General features: G+C 44.0%; 1 protein-coding gene and 1 long non-coding RNA gene across 8 annotated transcripts in view; one reads left to right on the top strand and one right to left on the bottom strand.

The window, feature by feature from the left end:
• The window catches only part of stard13b (StAR-related lipid transfer (START) domain containing 13b), an 80,032-nt gene extending 61,549 nt beyond the window's left edge, over positions 1 to 18,483 (top strand). For 4 of the 7 annotated variants that reach the window (XM_037079773.1, XM_037079782.1, XM_037079801.1 and 1 more), the window contains 13 exons: positions 8,676 to 8,747; positions 9,855 to 9,936; positions 12,151 to 12,214; positions 13,207 to 14,570; positions 14,677 to 14,847; positions 15,268 to 15,427; positions 15,668 to 15,866; positions 16,090 to 16,303; positions 16,692 to 16,806; positions 16,925 to 17,146; positions 17,329 to 17,546; positions 17,634 to 17,810; positions 17,938 to 18,483. In XM_037079773.1, coding sequence (XP_036935668.1) covers positions 8,676 to 8,747; positions 9,855 to 9,936; positions 12,151 to 12,214; positions 13,207 to 14,570; positions 14,677 to 14,847; positions 15,268 to 15,427; positions 15,668 to 15,866; positions 16,090 to 16,303; positions 16,692 to 16,806; positions 16,925 to 17,146; positions 17,329 to 17,546; positions 17,634 to 17,810; positions 17,938 to 18,055 — 3,176 coding nt within the window. In that variant the 3' untranslated portion in view covers positions 18,056 to 18,483. Of the gene's footprint in view, positions 1 to 5,380; positions 5,562 to 5,624; positions 6,677 to 6,705; positions 7,016 to 8,675; positions 8,748 to 9,854; positions 9,937 to 12,150; positions 12,215 to 13,206; positions 14,571 to 14,676; positions 14,848 to 15,267; positions 15,428 to 15,667; positions 15,867 to 16,089; positions 16,304 to 16,691; positions 16,807 to 16,924; positions 17,147 to 17,328; positions 17,547 to 17,633; positions 17,811 to 17,937 lie in introns of those variants that run through there. The other 3 variants (XM_037079809.1, XM_037079828.1, XM_037079818.1) reach the window with 3 other exon arrangements.
• LOC119009228 lies at positions 10,530 to 17,037 on the bottom strand. Its single transcript, XR_005071662.1, has 2 exons — positions 16,901 to 17,037; positions 10,530 to 11,386 (listed from the first exon to the last, which is right to left on the bottom strand). It is a non-coding gene; the product is annotated as an uncharacterized LOC119009228 (long non-coding RNA).
• Positions 18,484 to 18,973: the final 490 nt, after the last annotated feature.

Below are 18,973 nucleotides of genomic sequence, written 5' to 3'. Positions count from 1 at the left end.
TTTCTAGTAAAGGACACTTCTCTTGATGTGTCTGCTGGAATTCATGTGCCAGAGTGTCCTGCAGTGTGACCAAAGGGGAAGAAGGAGAACGCCTGTCTGTGGAGCTGCAGCACAACTCCACACTTTCCTCAGAATCAACACGAGGTTGTTAGAACATTTTCTCAGACCTGAGTGAATGTGAGACATTACGGCAATGCCGAGCCAACAGTTTTGAACTCTGAAGCCAGGCAGCCCACACATCTCAGCCCATTATTTGTCTTCTGGCTGTGACACCCAAGCGAGATCCAGTGGGCTGTCATTTTGCAGTTTTGGGTCGGGGGTAATTTGCAAATCCTTCACTGAAAAGCTATTTGCGTCGGGGCGAGACAGTCGCTCTCTGATAATCTTTCCCGTTTCTCTCCCAGGCTGATGTGTGGCGTCTGCTTTTGGAAACACTTGAGAGATTTTCCATCGTTTAAAAAAAATGTTTACAAGATCATGTTGACCCCGCATGGTTTTAACTGGGGGCTACAACCCTCCTTCAAGCCGACATCCATCTTGATTTTGTGTCACGGGCAGGACTGTGTCAAAACAGAAAATGAGACTGCTGGTGACCAACACTGCACAGGGATAAAGGTGAATAAAAGTCTAGGTATTCCAGCATTTCGTCAGCATTGGTAACATGCAAATGAAGCTGTGACTGGTATGTCCGGAGACACAAAGAGAGACAGAGAGCGCATTGATGGGTTGTTGCCCCTCAAGATGAAAGAAGCTTCTCTCTGGGTGTCCTTCAGAGGTGAAGGAGAGTGTTACCACAGCTGTGCTGCTCTTGTTTAAATTCAATACAGGACCTCAAGAGAAAAACACAGCTCCGGTGACTTTTGACCCAGCAGGCTTTGGCAACGGTCAACAACAGCAGCTCTGTAGCTCACATGTTATTTACTCTCACAATCAATAAGCTCTCGCTGTGAGTCTGCGCGGAAGTGAAAGGTGAACCTCTAAAGAAATTCTTAAACCAGACTTTTGTTTAAACTTTAAAAAGTATGTACCTGCGGTCTGTCAGAAGAAAGAGAAAATGATGATGCTTTAGTTAAAAGGCTGGTTCTTGTCTGTGAAACCCCGACTTACGCAGGTTCAGAATGCTAATGCCTCCTTGGCACTGGCTTTTTTCTGGGCTGGCACCGTGTTTGTCCTCAAGTCCCCGGTCCTCCAGGAGGCATTGATGTCTGCTTTGTATATCCACTTGTTACTGGAGACCTGTGGTCCACTGAAAGCAGCTCTCCGCAGGTCGCCGTGGACCACAGGGCAAAAGCAGGGCCGGGGGATTTGCTCGCTCATTTGTATTTGAGGAAATTTTGTTTTGTCGTCGTAGCAACGCGGCCAAGAGCTGATCATTTTAAACCTGCGTCCTGTGTCGTCTGGAGGATAACAGGTCCCCCGTGTGCCCCGCGGGATCAAATGAGGGGGCTGGAAGAAGTCCGTGGGTGATTCAGCGCCGGCTCTCTGTAATTACTGAGCCTGTGGATCCAGCCGGCTCATGTGCCAATCACTGCAGAGAGAGAATAAAGAGTAGAGTCACATCCACAGAGGCTCTGTGTTGTTACTCACCTCTGCAGACAGATTATCTCTTAGATCGGGCTGTTGTCCTTTGTCTCAACACCTTGAGAGTCTGTAGAGGTGACGAGAAGGGGCCGAAGACGTCTCGTGATATTAGCGAGTGGCACCTCCCGTTAGGCTGATGATTTTGGCACATTGTGCCGAGGAGGTTGGGGTCTCGGGGACGTGTAGAGCTTTGTTAATTAAAACCTGCTCTTGAAAATAGGCAGGCTTTATTCCCACGACATTAGGTGAATTACATGGGGCACTGCAGTGTTAATCCACCTCGGGCATTCCCAGTATTTCCAGGGAACAGATCTCCAGTGCCTCCCGTACAATCACACACTTCTCGGACATCACATTTGCTGCCGTTCTTCGCACTTCCTGTTTGCTCCATTACGCACAATTGCAAACCTTGAGACAGAAGGAAATGTTTGGCTACTTTGAGCATGAGCCATCAGATGTTGTGGTTTCTTGGCAGACTCGAGGAGAGGGGGCAGTGTGTTTCCCCTGGCTGTCTGTCTCGTCTTACTTTTACAGTAAGGCTGACTGCTCTGTGAGTGGGTGTCTGTATGCAATTAGCATCATAAAGGGGGAAGAGAGGCCTCTCCTCCATGCCTCCCAGCGTGACGACACTTCACCACCAGCCAGCCCACGAGTGGAATCATTTTTTTTTCCATATAGCTGGCTGCCTTTGTTTTTTCTCCAGGTGTTTGTGATGCAGACAATCTCAGCGCTCAGTTACTGTCTGTGTGTTTTTGGACCGATGCTGGCTGGCTGATTCACTGCGGTGCAGGGAAGGAATGGACAGACGCATTAAGGGTCCACGCAGTTAGTTTTAGAGTGCTTTTAAAGCTCTGAGTGTATTTATTGTTAAATGTGTCAAGGTGACTAAAGTGGCCTGTCTACGTCACCCTGTCTGTGTTTGTAGAGGTGTACCCATTCCTGGCCCCAGTAGGTCAGAAGGCATGTGTGTTACAAGAGGAAATGGCCGAATCAGGAAGGCCCGGCTGAAGCAGCCACATGTGGGATTCTACTTACTGCTGTAGGAAATTCTAGATGGATGTGATGTCCTTACGTAATCATGGTGCCACGGTAAACCCCACTAATTGAAAGCGCCAGTCATTTTATCCACATGTCTAAAGTAATAAATTTTCCTTACGCACTGTAGAATTTTGTGATCTCATCTTTTAAAATATAATGTGAAATTAGTCTGTTAAGTGGATTTAATTGGGAGAAAGTGACGGCGGATTTGCATTTGAGGAAAATGCATCTCTTCATTAGATTAGATTAGATTAGATAGATACTTTATTGATCCCGGAGGAAATTCAAGCATCCAGTAGCAATAACAAACATTAAACATACATTGAACATACATGCAATATCAAAAAAACAGTAGAAATAAAAATGTGGAATAAAAATGTTATAAAAATGTTTTGTACAACTGTAGTAAAAATGAGGAATAAAAATGTTTTGTACAACTGTAAGTATTTACATAAAGTGACTGTAGAAGTTTAAGTGTTTTATACATTTAATACCTCTATGAGCTATATTAAAAATATAAAGTGATATTAAAAATATAAAGTGACAGAGAGGTAAAGAGTATTAAGGGGACAGGGGACTGTGTACAATTAAATTAAATTGGGCTATAAAAGATGAGTGCTTTTGAGTGCATTTGTACATTGTCTGTTGTGCTTCCTGACATCACTGCGAGCTGTTGTACAGCCTGATGGCCAGGGGGACGAAAGAGTTATTGTGTCTGTTGGTGGAGCAGGATTGAGACAGCAGTCTGCCACTGAACACACTCCTCTGCCTGCTGAAGGTGTTGTGCAGAGGGTGGTGGGTGTTGTCCAGTATGGACAGCAGTTTGTCCAGGGTCCTTCTCTCTGCCACAGTCACCAGAGAGTCCAGCTCTGTGCCCAACACTGAGCCAGCTCTCCTCACCAGTCTGTCCAGTCGGGCAGCGTCCCTCTTCTTGCTGCTCCCTCCCCAGCAAACCACAGCGTAGAAGAGGACGCTGGCCACCACAGACTGGTAAAACATCTGCAGCAGTTTTTTGCATATGTTGAAGGACCCCAGCCTTCTCAGGAAGTACAGAAGCTCTGTCCTTTCCTGTGTACAGCATCTATACTATACATACAGGACTTTGCAAAGGGAAATGCAGGAATATAATGGAATTTATATAAAGACCACACAGATGTGCTCTTAGTGTCATTTCACTACTTTAATGTTTTTCACCCCCACTAAGGAGCTGTCCATGTGTTGCTTGGTTTGTCGGCAAGATTACACAAAAACTACTGAGCAGATTTCGGTAAAAATTTAAATGAAGGATATTTATTTATTTGTCTTTTTCTATTTTGATGCAGATGCTGGATCACGCGAGCTTTAGTTATGGGTAACCAGTTGGTTGGTTCAGAACTGAGTGTGAAACAGAGCTGTTGAGTTTGATATTTGGATTAGGCTTAATTGAATTAAAGGGGGCTGTTAGGCCATGGCGGAGATATGCGCTCTACTCAGCGCCAGTCTAATTATATATTGATTTTTATTGCTACTGATGCTGCAAAGGACGAGGAGCGGAAAGAAAGAATTTTGCTATTTTTCTACCGTATATATCAGTTTTATTTAAGTTATTTTTACCTATTTTCAGCACTTTGTATCATATCTTTGGATAGATGATGAAACAAGTTGCCTTGAAATATGTTGAAGTCTTTTAAATGTGTTTTAAATAAGTCACTTAAAAGTATAATGATACATTTTATTCAACTGGCACTAAACAAGTGTTTTTTGCTTTAACATGACACTATCAGTGTTTTGATTGGTTTTACTTTAGACTTTGCTTTCTCTTGTTCACTTTCATCTCCACTCTAGTCCAAGTGAGCGGATAATCTCGTGTTTTGTCGTGTTTTGTCAGTAATTGCAACTCTGAGGAAAAACAGAAAGCGATCCGCTTGTTGTTGCAGCAGCGGTAACAGCAATAATACCACTCGGAAACCATGGTGGGAAATAGTCTGTTTCCACTTTAAACACATATCATTAGATACAATCAGCCATCATGTCCTTTTGACCACATTTCTTTCATTCACTGTGTTAAAGGAAAATTCATAGACACGCTTGTTTGTTTTGTGTCAGCAGGCACAGCAGCACTGTCCCATCTCATTCATTGATTTCTTCTCAGACAAAGAGGCTGAGACAGAGGTGTAACAGACGGATATATCACTGTGATGATGTGAGCGCGGCGCAGTCTTGTGAGCTGAGTGCCTCAGCATGATTCACTGCTGCTGATTGCTGACAGTTTATGTCATGGTTTTCCCCCGGCTCAGCTGCCTACGTTTTTCCATTTCGTCGAACTGCTGGAACAACATCTGGACTCTCCAAAAGCCAAGCTCCTCTTTTGTTTAAAATGAAACATTTCCCACAGTGTTAACACTTCTCGGATGAAAATTTCAGAGGTCGCAATAGCTGACGTTCGAGTAATCTGTCCAGAGTGACTGAAAACAGGGAAAGATGTCAGGAAATGGGAGTAAATTCACGTTTCACGTTTTTAAAAAAAACAAAACAAAAACAGGGTCTTGAAACACAAGAAGAGTCACAGAATTCAGAGGCAGCGCTCACTCAGATCTTTGCCAAAAATGTGCTGAGTGGGGTATAAAAGAGTTGTCGTGGGCAGAGCCGGGTAGGAGGGTCGGGCACAAGAAGCTGAGGGGGGAAGGAGGGAGGAGGGGGTGAACTTTAGGGAGGCTGCCACAGAAAGGGGTGGGTTGGAGGAGAGATTTAGTGTTGGGGCAGGCACATGGTGGTTGGGGGTAGATGGAAAGAGAAAGGGGAAAGAAGGAGCTGTGGATCTGAGTTCAAACTGCAAGCTGTGCTCAGAGAGAGAGCAGGAATGTGGCTCAGCGTGGGAATGAAGATGCTCTGACATGTTGTGAGACACTCTTTAAGTCTTGACGGATATATGAACCTCCCTGGCTGTATGATGAAAATATCCCGTAAGTAGGCGATTATTTGTTACCGGAAATAAGCTATGGTTTGTGTTGACTGAAGGATTTTGGAGGGCGGACATATTAGGGCCTTGGCTTCGGTGGTGATGACGTCTTGTTTTTCTTCACAGTAAGCCCGGGTTGGATGAATCTGGTATTTATTTTGTTCTCGAAAAAGAGTGTGAAAGGCGGAGGATTAGTTGTGTTAGTCACAATGTTTTGCTGTCAGAGAGAAAAAAAAAAACAAGGCGTATCATAAAAAAAAAATCTTCGAAAGTTTTCAGCCTGTAAATATTATTGTGTGGGAGTGGAAGGTGACAGAGCCATTTAAAACTGTCATCATTTTGGCAGCGTTTGTGTCCTCACTGCCAAGGTGTGCCATATCTCTACCTGTGGCACTTTGTCACATGTCACATCTCAGCTAGGACTTGCATAACCAGTGTTTTCTTGATAGTGAATGTTGCATAAAAGCAGATTGTAAAAAGGAAGGAGTCGCCCCCTTGCCACAGATACCTTAACCATACACAGCTTTTTGACATTCTGCGGCCTTTTGTCCCAAAGCCAAACTGGGTTTCATCCCTTTGTGAAACTGTAATTTTATACTGTACACAGTTTTAAAGCTGCGGGTTGTAGAGAGCAAACACAAGTTCTCATTCATTGGCACGGTGCCCGTCCAGCCTTTTATCCACAAGAGATTTCCTTAGAGAGAGGATGAGAGGACAGAATGTCTCGGTATCGTGTTACAGAATGCCAAACAGAGAGGAATTCCCAGCTCATGTTACTTGCTCCCAGTGGTCCAACCTGCGGCTGTGGGACACAAGAGGACCTGGCAGCGCTCTCACTACGCGCCGCAGTCGAATAATACAGGCCTGATATTATTCACCTGGGAGGGAAGCCTAGCTGCACAAAAAAGCCCTCAGCTCCCTGTGATACAGGTGGGAACAGAGCGGCTCCTGGCAGCCAGCACATGTTGACTCAACTGCTGGTTACAGGGGTAAACAGTGGAGGTTTTTTGTCATCCAAGGACACAGGGAACTGTTAATATTTATTTAGTTGTGGGTCAGTCTGACGACCAAAGTCACTTCTCATGGATTTCCCTTCGAGGCAGACGTGAAGCAGCACAGGTGAGTCCTGGCACAACAGTTTAGTAGTAAAAAGAGGTGATAGCAGTATCTCGTTCGCAAGGTTACCGTCGCTGTAATTGCACGGCATTGTGTGATGAATGAGCGCGGTTCGTGTTTCAGCCGTAGTGTGACAGGCGCAGACAGGGAGTGGAGCGGAGACATGTGATGGGAGAGCTGTTTGTTACCCGTGGGTGATTCCTCTTGGACGGGATGTTTATGCTCTTTACATTGTGGAGAGCTGGCTGAAGGTGTGTGTGTGTGTGTGTGTGTGTGTGTGTGTGTGTGTGTGTGTGTATGAGAATAAGAAGCAGCGGGAACTTAACTAGCTGTCTGAAACTGGTAAGAATAATTTTGTCTTTCAAGTTTGCGTGTTATAGTTTATTTATTTGAATGATTTATTTATATAATTTACCACATTGGTGTTGTGAGTGGTTATTCTCATTCATAGCTTTGGAGTGACTCATGTTAGATATACATGAAGGAAAGCGTCTCCTCACATGTTTACTGAGTCTTTAGATTAGATTCTGCTGTTCAGTTAATTATTTCTTCATCAATTCACCTATTTGTTTTTTTTCTTTATTAACTGATTTATTGTTTAGTCAATCAAACATCAGAACATGGTGATAAAGGAGTTTAAAATACAAGTCTCCAATTTCCATGTTTCTTTCCTACCCACAGTCCAAAACTATGAACATTGTCCTGATTCATTTTTTGTTTTCCATTGATGGACACTTTGTTTAACTTCTACTTCTGTCACAGTAAAGTGAAGGAGAACTGTCTGTAGATATACATGAAGAATACATTTGACATTACTGGTGCAAGCGATCTGTCATTTAGTTATTAATGAAACATGATTTTGTGTATTATTTCTCTATCTAAAGCAGACTGTGTGCTGTAGCACCAGTGTGTCAGACTGATGTCTCACCGAGGCGGTAAATGGCACCCACCTCTATTAGCATTAATGGAAAGGTGCCAACGGTCTGTTTCCTCTCCTTGTCATCAGCGGCTCTGAAGCCTGCAGACGGCTCGGCCTGCAGTTCAGCAGCAGCAGCATGTGATCCTGACGGCCGGGTCATTTGTTTATCAGAGAGTCAGAGTGATAGCTCGCCTGGACTGTACTAAGGATTCCCGGAAAGCTCTGTAGTTTTTCTGTCGGTTGTATAACGTTGTTGAGAGCTGAAAGTACTTAATTTAATGTCTGACAACTAATTGATTAATCATTGCAGCACTGTAGCTTTTGTCTTAAAATGAGTTGCTTCTCTTTTAACATGTGGTTTACATGATAGCCTCTCTGGCTTTACTCAGTGTATGACGCAGTCCTTTCCTTTTACTTTCCCTGTTTAAATGATCATTTCACCCAAAATTTGACAGTTTGGCATTATCTACTCACCCCTGTGCTGATGGAAATTCAGGAGATGTTTCGAAGTCCACAAAAGATTTGGGAGCAGAGCAACATTGTTGTAAACAACTGAAGTAAATGGGACTTCTTTTAAAATGTCAAATTAAACATCAAAAAATAAAAATAACACCTTGCCTGGCTCAATCCAAGTGTAAATAGGCCAGAGATCCCAACTTGATTTAAAGAGATATTATTTACACCGTTTCTAAACTAGCTGCTAAAGGTACAAGCTCTAGCTCACGCACTGTATGAGGGGTGAGTGGAGATAGACAGGATTTTCAGTTTGGGTTGAATTTATCCTTTAAAAGTAAAAAAACGGCAGATGGTTATATAATGTCCCATGTGTCCCATTCATGTGAGCAAGCTGCTATACCTCTGCCCAGACAGGCTGACCTGCAGGCTCACCATCACATCCAAGTTATCTCAGAATAATCAGACTGGGGAGGGGGGTCCGATTTCAGAATCACCCATAAGTCTGCTGTGTTTTCTGGGAAACCAGGTGCGGGGGAGTTGATGCAGCTTTCTCTTGAAAATGCCTTCCTGTGGTTTAGTTTCACTTTTTATCCTTGTTTCAAAACACCTACTCTCTTTTCTTTCCAGAAATTGAGGCGAAGGAGGCGTGTGACTGGCTGCGGGCAGCAGGATTTCCCCAGTATGCTCAGCTCTTTGAAGGTAATAAAGGCACTCAGTGAACTCCCACACACATTCATCACAAAGAGGGGAAATGTTGTTTGGTTAAAAGATGGAGAAGAATGAATGAAAGGACTCTGTGATGAAACAAAAAAAGGCGTTTTTCGTCACAGCTAATTTTATATCTGTTATGGAATGAAACGCTGAACTTTAATGTGGCCTTTTCTAAGATGGTGAGTGAATAATGGCGCACAGTGTCATCTGCTCTGACGCCTTTAGTCCCAAATGATGTGCACAGAACCATGTATTCACGGGGTGCACAGTGAGCCTCATTTACACAACTGTCCTCAGGAAGCCTCGCAGCTACGGCTCCAGTCGGATCCCCAGACACCACAAAACAAGCGAAACGTCAGCTGCTTTTAAGGTCTAATCTTCTCCGAGCTAAGGTTACTACATAAACATGTCTGCTGTGCTTAAAGACTGAAGTCATGGGAAGAAATGGGTTTTTATCAGAGCTTAAAGGAGCTCTACTCCCTCAGATCTCTGTGCCGAGGCCAGACGTTTGATGTGCTTCAGTGCGATATATTTGTTTGCTGACAGTTTGTACATAGTTGTAACGGAGCTCCAGCCCTGATAATGGCTGCTGGAGTGCACAATCCTGGTGCAGGGCGTCATGTATTAGAAATGACATTAATGAAGAAAATATCTTATTATCACATTTCAAGCCTCCAGTATATCCGAGTGTCTGCCCCCTCAGAGAACAGGCCGAGCCTTGTTGAGGTCTTAGCGTTCAATGCTGCTTCTGCTTTTCATAAAAAAGTTAACGACTTCTCATGAATGTGGTGGAATGTTCGATTCAGAGGGTCTGGATTCAGTCTCTCGAGTTATGTAAGAGGAGGCCCATACCCAGAGCAAGACGTAATGCCTGCACAAGCCCGAGCGCCGTTATTTGGGCAAATTCTGTCTCTTCCCATCAGCATCACATGCAAAACAAGTTTGACGGTCTCCCAGCATTTATTGTACTTCTGGAAAGAATGTGGTTTCCAGAACTTTCCTTCCAGTTTCTCCTATCCATGAGCTCTGTCTGAAATATCACATGTAATTTAGACACTTATCTCATTTTTGTGTTGTTTTTTTTTTTTTTTTCAGATTCCCAGTTCCCCATTGACATAACTCCGGTGAAAAGAGATCATGACTTCTTGGATAAAGATCTCGTGGAACCTCTGTGCAGGTAACCAGATGTTTGACTGACACTGTGAGGACATCATGAAGTGTTTCCATCGCAAGGGCTAGGGTCCAAATTCAATTCAGGGGTATTATTTTAACTCCAAAGAGTCCCTGGTCTGGCGTCAGTTCTTTTGAAAAATACAGGAATTATGCGTATGAGGCCTACAGCACTGAACATTTCTGATTGGTCATGTACTGGCAGCATTAAGGACCCTGACACTCCTGGCCGACGGTCAGCTAATGTCAGGCCCATTGATGAGCAACCATGGTCAGTTTTCTGGTGTGTCCGGCACTTTTGGCACTAGTTTGATCTTGACTGCGGCTTTTTCAGCCAGCCGAACAAGTATGTGAAAACGATTAATGCAAACATGCAATCCCACAAGAGCGTTTTGTATATTCTGAGTTCTTTCCTGTGGACATAGCTCCCTGAAGAAGTAATTTTTGGGACTAAAAGTTGTATAATATGATTACTTCCTTGCCAGAAGTTAAGGTGAGAATCCTTTTATGAGCTTCCCTTTATAATCAGAACATTATGTAACTTGTACTTTCTAATCCTTGGTATGAAGAATCTCATTAAGAAAAGACTTTCCACGCACCTACTGTTTATTGAATTTATTACCTCACTCCATCAGACGTTCATCTGTCAAGACTAAACATACTGATTTAACTAATTCCAAAAACACTGACGGGAATCCTCCTCAGTGTTCTGAGCTTCTCCCTGACGTAACGGCATGACAAGCGTCTGATGTGTGTGTTTTTCTCCCCAATTAGCCAGACAGTATTAAGAATAGACGAGTGCACTAAGCCAACGACTGGTGGGTCCGCATCGTTCCCTTGTAGGGCAAGGCGGTCCATGCACTTTTCTTCAAGCCGAGATGAAAACAGCACTTGAATTACCACGGTAACCATGGCAACCATCCTGAGCAGGGAGCGCGAGGGTTGCCTCACACAGCTCAATATACTGTGACTCTAAACAACCCTGAAGCAACTCATCTAAATTCCAAAGTAGCCACGGGATAAATGGAAGACAATTGGAAACAGTTCCACCTCCAACGTGATTCTGCCCATGACTTCCCAGCATCTCTATGGTGACATAAGGATGGCTTTGTTGTCGGTTACGCTGCTACTGTCTCGTGTGAAAAAATAAATGCCACCCTACGTGCTGTGGGTGTCTTTGATAGAACTGAAACTGATAGATATTTCATGTAAGTGAGTGCTCTCCCAGATCTCCCTGGCTGAGCAGCCCCCTATTTTAGCAGCCACATTCAAAGCTCTTTAGGCCACGGGAATAAAAGGGCCCCCAGCTTAGAAATCCTCTCTTCACTTGGGTCCCACTATCTCCAGTAACAATCATGAGAACTTTTTGTTTGCCTAACCCAGACCATCTACAGCACCCGGGGATAGTTACAGCCCTCATCCGAGGCCGTTTACTGCCACAGCACAATGCTTTCAATCTGTAAAAAAAAAAAAAAAAAGACTGTTAGCAATATGTGGAGCTGTTAAAGCTTGTGATTATCATACCGCAAATGTGTTTCCTTTTGTGCAAAGCCAAGGCACAATGAGCTGGGGTGAACTCTGTCATGCCGTCATCTTTTCCCCTGCGCTATTGTTGGTTCATGTAATGTTTTCGTGCCGTTACTTAATATATCCCAGTTTGTACACCCACAAAACCTCTAATCACTGAGCACACGCTCCAAGGCTCAGACTTTTGGTTTGATTAAAAATATTGCAAACGTTTCATTGCTACTGCGAGAAAACTTGAGTTCAGGGGAGTTGCAGCAGTAGTTTTTCAAAAGCAAAGTTTCCTTATTGCTCTTGAGAGAAACTATTACAAACTGCATGTAAGAAGAAATGATGAGCATGCATCTATATCGATTGAACCAGGTTGTGATTAGGGCAGACATGTTGCTAATCCATTGCTTTACCTTAAACTGACCTTTATTCAAACTACTTCACACCACCTTTCAAGCCACAACCCTTTAAATCCACTACAGAGACAAAGAGAACAGTGTAACTGACAATTACCGCTGTTCATTAGGTTTAGGTCACGGACAAACTGAATTTCCCTCCGGGTCTGGTCGTATGTCCAGACCAGAAGCTGATTCAGTTAACACATAACAGCCCTGCTCAAAGGGATTTCTGGAGAGCTCATTAGGGGTAACTATTTTGGTGTTTTCTCCCGGAACAGTTCTCATCCTCGGGCCATTTGTCTTTTCAGGCGACTCAACACCTTGAACAAGTGTGCCTCTATGAAACTTGACGTGAACCTTCCGAAGAAGAAAGTAAGTAGATCACAAGGCTCATCATCACAATGACGCTTCTGCAGTATTTGACTTTGAAGATGAATTATTGTGTGAAAAGTGCAACAACACGAGAAGTGTGACACTTCAGTATCTCCCCAGATGTCTATTTTCCAAGCTTTCTTTCTTTCTTTCTTTCTTTCTTTCTTTCTTTCTCTTTTGAAACATAGCACTTTGTTCTTGTGTGCATCGTCATGATTTTACCCCTCAAAAAGCCTCATTCCTTTACTTGAATATCACAGTTGTCATTTGAACTATGTAAGAAATAAAAGACAAATGTCAGCACCTCCATAAGAAATGGTGTTTTCTTACAAAGAAAGTCATACATCTGCTTCCTGCAGCAACACAAACATAATCTGGCTTCATCCCTTTAACCCAGATTCTATGATATTTGAGACTGTACCATTGTTGTATTTGTGTCTTTTTAGCATGAATACTGTTCATCTGTCCCTACTTTGGACTGTAGCCTGCTGGCTCATATTCATTTTCCTGCCTTGGTCTATTTATGGCAAACTCCTCAAGTCAACAGAATCATTTGTCTGGTGTTACATCACCATTGGCTGTATAATGTTATTAAATCTGAGCAGAAGCATCCTCCAGCTATTTCCTGCATTTCCTGTGAAACTGTTCTTTGTGGCGTAGGTGATATGTGTCGTGCTGTATGCGCCTAGCTTCGCAAGCCAGCAGATGTTAATATGTTTTTACGCAGAATTGAAAGAGGAACAACTAATTATCTTACTAAGCAAGGTCTGAAAAATATGCAAAGGCTGTCTAGGTTATTTTTATGTCAGGCTCAATTATTTTATTTCCACACTGTGCACTGTATGTGCCTGTGTGATCCTGCTAATTTAATTGGGTAGTTATGAAGATCTTATTGAGAGGCCTAAATAGAAGCATCCATTATGGAAAAGAAGGTGAAAGATACCAAATTAAATCATGTAAGCTGTGATGTGACATCATCTGTCTTTCCACAGAGTGAAGACTCTGATGAAGAAGACCTGTTTGCTATCAGTGACAAATGGACCTTTGAGTGGAGCAGCCGGCGCTGGTCCAGGTTACAGGACATTGACTGTCTGCTGGAAAATCACAGAGAAGTTCAGCCCTCCGGGGACGGCGTGCCTCTGAGAACCACCACCAGCAGTGAGAGTGTTCTGACAGACCTCAGCGAGCCGGAGGTCTCATCCCTGCACAGCGAAAGCAGCGGCGGGAGCGGCCACAGGGGCCTCAGCACAGAGGACTCGGACTGCTCCAACCGCACCTGCTCAGATTCTGCAGCAATGCCAGACTCTACTTCCCTCACAATGCCTCACATCCCCAAAGAAATCGCTCACTATGGCTCATTACCTGATAAGCACGGCAAGACAAGCCGCATCCGTGCCAAAGACTTCCTGAAGCGCATGGAGACACTGCGCTCTCGAGGAACTCTGGGAAGGGGGCGTAAGACGTTGGTGATCAGCACTCCGGTGCTGCAGCACGAGGCCCAGGCTCTGAAGACGCTGCGGTGTGTCGAGATCATAAACGGAGATGGTGGAGCTCCAGAAATACCGTCCAACAAAGTTCTGCCGTCTCACTCCAGCAGCGAGGGTAGCAGCCATTCCAGTGGCAGCGCTGTCAGCACACCCAGCCTGAAAGAGCGCAAGCCTCACCGGGCCGACCACAAGCGCAGCGGCATGTATCTGGAGGACATAGACATCTTCTCGGGCACTCCAGTGAATAAAGTCGCAGAACAAAACCGCAGGAATGAGTTCTGCTCCTATGAAGACCTGGTGGTCCACATTCCCAAAGACCACAAGCCAGGAACCTTCCCCAAAGCACTCTCCATAGAGAGCCTGTCCCCAACGAACGGGGCCTCCATCAACTGGCACACGGGCAGCATGCACCTGGATTCCCCACTGATTTCAAGCAGGAAGGAGTCCAGGCCCGTCACCCAGTGCTGCTCCAGAGGCAGCCGCATCAGTGTGTACGATAATGTTCCCGGCTCGCATCTGTACGCCAGCACCGGAGACCTGATCGACCTGGAGAAAGAGGACCTGTTCCCTCACCTGGACGATATCTTGCTGCATGTCAATGGTCTCCAGCAGATAGTGGACCACTGGTCTCAGAATGTGTTGCCTGTTGGAGAAGGGCTGGCACAGCTGGACGGTGCGAGGGAAGACTTGGGGGGCCTGCAGTCCTCTAGTCAGATCACATTGGACTTTGAGGGAAATTCTGTCACGGAAAGTCAGACCCCACTTAGTCACGGGGACAGAGACAGAGTGTCGCTCGCTGAGACAGAATCTACAAGGCTCAGGGAAAGGAGGGACTCTGGAGTAGGTGCTTCACTTACGAGACCTAACCGGTAAGACTCACAGAGCTGTATTGAAAGCACTGAAATATTTCAAATCGCTTCTATGAACAAAAAGAAAAATGTTGTATTTTTAATCTTTCATCTTTCATGGCTTTAGGCTACGATGGCCCAGCTTTCAGATATCTAATCGTCTGAGTCACTCAGTGGCTTCGCTGCAGATTACCAACCAGTCCGCAGGCCAGCTGAGTCTGTTGCAGAAGTTTTCTCTGCTGCGTCTTACTGCAATCATGGAGAAGTACTCCTTGTCCAACAAGCATGGCTGGACCTGGTAAGTCTCATTTTAACATTCGTTTGATACGTGATGTACTCAATCTGTTGTGTATTAATGAAAGAACATTCAGTCGAATTTCTTTGAACTGATGACGATTATGATGTGTTACTGTTAATTTCTTAGTTTGTTGACTGAATTACTTCACCAGATTCACTCTAGGTTTACAAGCTGTTTTATGTAATGTAAATGTGTATACTGGGTTTGGTGGTAACAGATTACATGTAATTGGGATTATGTCATTATTATTCAGATTGCATTTGAAAAAACATATGATTAGACTGTAGATAGATTCTTAGGGATTACTTGATTACATATTTCATCGTTGAAATATGACAATTTAGATTAAGGTGCATTATTTTGCCCCATGTTTAGCCAGTAGACAAGGCGTTAAAGATGTTGTGTTGATGTCTCTCCCAGGTCCGTCCCAAAATTCATGAAGAGAATGAAGGTACCAGACTATAAGGATAAAAATGTGTTTGGCGTGCCTCTCATCGTGCATGTGCAGCGATCTGGACAGCCGCTGCCCCTCGGCCTGCAGCAGGCCCTGCGGTACCTGAGGAGCCAGTGTCTTGACCAGGTCAGCCACTGCTCACATACTCTCAGGTTGCCTATGACTTGCATTTTCACATGTGATGTAACAAACATGCGGGTTTATCTACTGTGTATGACATGGTGTAAGGTTTCAGTGCACAATGAATGGCGCAGGTTGTAGGCGGATAGACTAGGAGTATAGTAACAATACGTGAGCGGAACTGCTGTACAATGCATTCTGCTGGCAGCTGTCAAGTTAACATTAACGCTCCTGTTCTGCTTCCAGGTGGGTCTCTTTCGTAAGTCCGGGGTGAAGTCTCGAATTCAAGCTCTCAGGCAGATGAATGAGAGTTCCCCAGACAATGTGAACTATGAGGATCAGTCTGCCTATGATGTGGCTGATATGGTGAAGCAGTTCTTCAGGGACCTGCCTGAGCCTCTGCTCACCAGCAAACTGGGGGAGACCTTCCTCCATATCTACCAATGTAAGGACATGAAATTTCTCTTTCATTGCCTTGTGTCCCATGTCAGGTTTTAATTTAACGTCTCACTTAGTTGCGTTTTAATTTGGAGAACATTGTGAGCCTAACATAGAACACATAGATAACAATTTCAAATGACCTTTGGAACCTAATGATTGCTTTTCTCTCCTCTATCACTGTGTCTGTAAAGCAGAAATAATACAAATCAATTCTCTCCAATGTGCAGATGTGCCGAAGGACCAAAGGTTGCAAGCCGTCCAGGCAGCCATCATGTTGATGTCAGATGAAAATCGGGAGGTGCTGCAGACACTGCTCTGTTTCCTCAGCGATGTCACATCCTCCGTGGAGGAGAACCAGATGACACCCATGAACATCGCTGTGTGCCTGGCGCCCTCCCTTTTTCACCTCAACATACTCAAGAAAGATAACCTCTCACCAAGGTAATTCTTTTCTTTTATTAGTCTTGAGGTTTCCCCCATGAAAAATAAAGAGCAAGACATGCGTGCACTCTATTAACGTCTGCATGATTATCTTCACGTACGACTCCATAAAGAATGTGTTACAGAGTCGTCTCAGCCCTCAGGGGTGCAGTAGATTACTCTCTATCTGGGCCAGTTTTAAAAGGACGTGGCACTCTTTTTAAAGCTCAGTGTTTTATGAGATCATGCTGTGTACAAACAAAGCAAAGCTCTCTAATTTACCATGTTGAAATTGTTGCCAAAGGGATCAAAGGGGTTTCCCGCAGAGAGGAGGAAGGGTTTATACACTGTGTTTGGTGACCGGGGGACTCTGCTGGCCTAATAAGTTCCTCTCCCCATAATCCCCCAGGGCAATGCAGAAGAAGTATGCCACTGGCCGACCGGACCAGAAGGATCTGAATGAAAACTTAGCAGCAACACAGGGCCTGGCTCATATGATCATAGAGTGCAACCGTCTCTTTGAGGTACAACAACCTGTGGTTGAGATGATGCAAGATTTTCAAGCCTGGGTGCAATATCCACAGGCCACCCCCTGTTTATGTTTGCTGTCAGACTTACCTCATGCTTTTATACATCCATTAGATCCCTCATGAGATGGTTACTCAGTCGCGTAATTCATACGTGGAGGCCGACTTGCATGCACCGACAATTGGCGAGCTATGCAAGCAGCTGGAGGATGATGACGGAACGTACCAAACGCACATGGAGGGGAGGCTTCAGAACCTGCTTAAAGAGGGCAGAGAAAAGTCCAAGTACTGGATGTCCTGCAGCAGCTCTGATAACACAGAGCTCTACTATAAGAAGGTTGGTGTTCTTCCTATACAATAGTACATCAAAATAATCCCAGTGTCACATATCAGCTTAAGGTATCAAATGATTATCAATAATGTGAAAAAGTAACAAGCCATACGTGATATCTCACACATGGATCTTGCTTTCAGATCTACAAGTTAACATGATGGTTTGTGTCTGTGTGTCCTGTCCAGGTGGGAGATGGGAACCCTTTGAGACGCTGGCGAGTGTCCGTGGAGGTTGAAGCGCCACCCTCTGTAGTGTTGAACCGTGTGCTGCGAGAGCGCCACCTGTGGGACGTGGATCTGCTGCAGTGGAAAGTGTGCGAGACATTGGAAAAGCAGACTGAGGTGTTTCAGTATGTCCTGAATCGCATGCCCCCCCATCAAAGCAGGGACTTTGTGGTCCTCAGGTGAGTTGGGAAAACGCAACTTTGTTTAAAAGTAGCCAATTTGCTTTCCTTTAAGATACAAACTTAATCACTTTCTTTTTATCCAAGGTCATGGAAGACAGACTTGCCCAAAGGTGCCTGCTCCCTGGTTTCTGTGTCTATAGAGCACGAGGATTGTCCTCCTGTTGGAGGTGTACGAGCTATTGTCCTGGAGTCCAACTACCTGCTAGAGCCATGTGGCTCAGGAAAGTCAAGACTCACTCACATCTGCAGAGTGGACTTGAAGTAAGTTCCACAAATATCATACATATACATATTGATGTGTGACTGTAGTTGCATTTTAAACAATATTTATCTGATTATTTATCTTCCTGTATGTGCTTGTATTCTAATTACACTGTTATGATTTCAGGGGAAGAACTCCAGACTGGTACAATAAAGCCTTCGGTCACCTTTGTGCCGCAGAAGCTGCCCGGATCCGCAACTCCTTCCAGCCAATAATCACAGACGGCCCTGAGACCAAAATCTGAACTCTTTGCCAGTTGTGTCTGCTCAGCCTTGACATCAAGATTGAGCCTTTGAGTCAATGCTAACAGGCCGACACACAGACCCCAGAACTAAAGCACAGTTTATTCAGTTTTCTCTAGAGTAGAAATGCTCTGAAGATAATGTTAATAATGTAAGCTCCTCTGTACTTGCACAATGACAAAAGAGGACATCTTATAGGTGCTGAGCATAATTACTCAATGGGAAATTAATCATCCTGCCAATGTCCTTAGTGTTAGGATTTTATTTACCTTCATGTTGCTAAACCTGTATGTTATGATAATTATTATCTTTAATAATATTGTATTACTTTTGCTTTAATCTACAATGTCTAGGACATTCAAGCTCTTAAACGCTTCTGGGAAGCATGTATATGTTATTCATTTCAGATTTAAAGCTATAATTATTATGATATAGACTCAAGTGTCTGTATATATGTGTGATATACTGTACATGCAAACAAGATGTATATATTGTATATATGTGAAGGGATAAATAGTACATATGTTAATATCCTATATATTGATTCTTTCACTTTCCTGTAATACACATGGTACAAAATTGTAAGCTGGTTTTACTTTGCTTCAGTATTGCCATTTCGGAATGGGTGTAATTTTATTAAACTTTGACCTCCTATGGTTGTGAAAAGAATGACTTAAGGTTTGACTTGATCATACCTGCATAAGGGTACTGGATTGTGCAGCCAAGTACAAGAGACATCATTTTTTAATAAAACTATCAAATGTATGAAATGTTTGTATGCACTGATTCTTTATCGTGCTGCCACGTCCCACAGATGGAACAAGACATGTTAAGGAGTTGTGCAGTAATGGGCTTGTGAAGGAGTCTCAATAGCAGTTATAGAACATGTGCAAAGACACTAACTTGTACTGACATAAAAC

The sequence above is a fragment of the Acanthopagrus latus genome, chromosome 2, assembly GCF_904848185.1.
Source record: "Acanthopagrus latus isolate v.2019 chromosome 2, fAcaLat1.1, whole genome shotgun sequence".
NCBI classification, from domain to species: Eukaryota; Metazoa; Chordata; class Actinopteri; order Spariformes; family Sparidae; genus Acanthopagrus; species Acanthopagrus latus.
The sequence above is the reverse complement of the archived record's forward strand: the minus strand, read 5'-3'. Positions and strand labels throughout refer to the sequence as shown.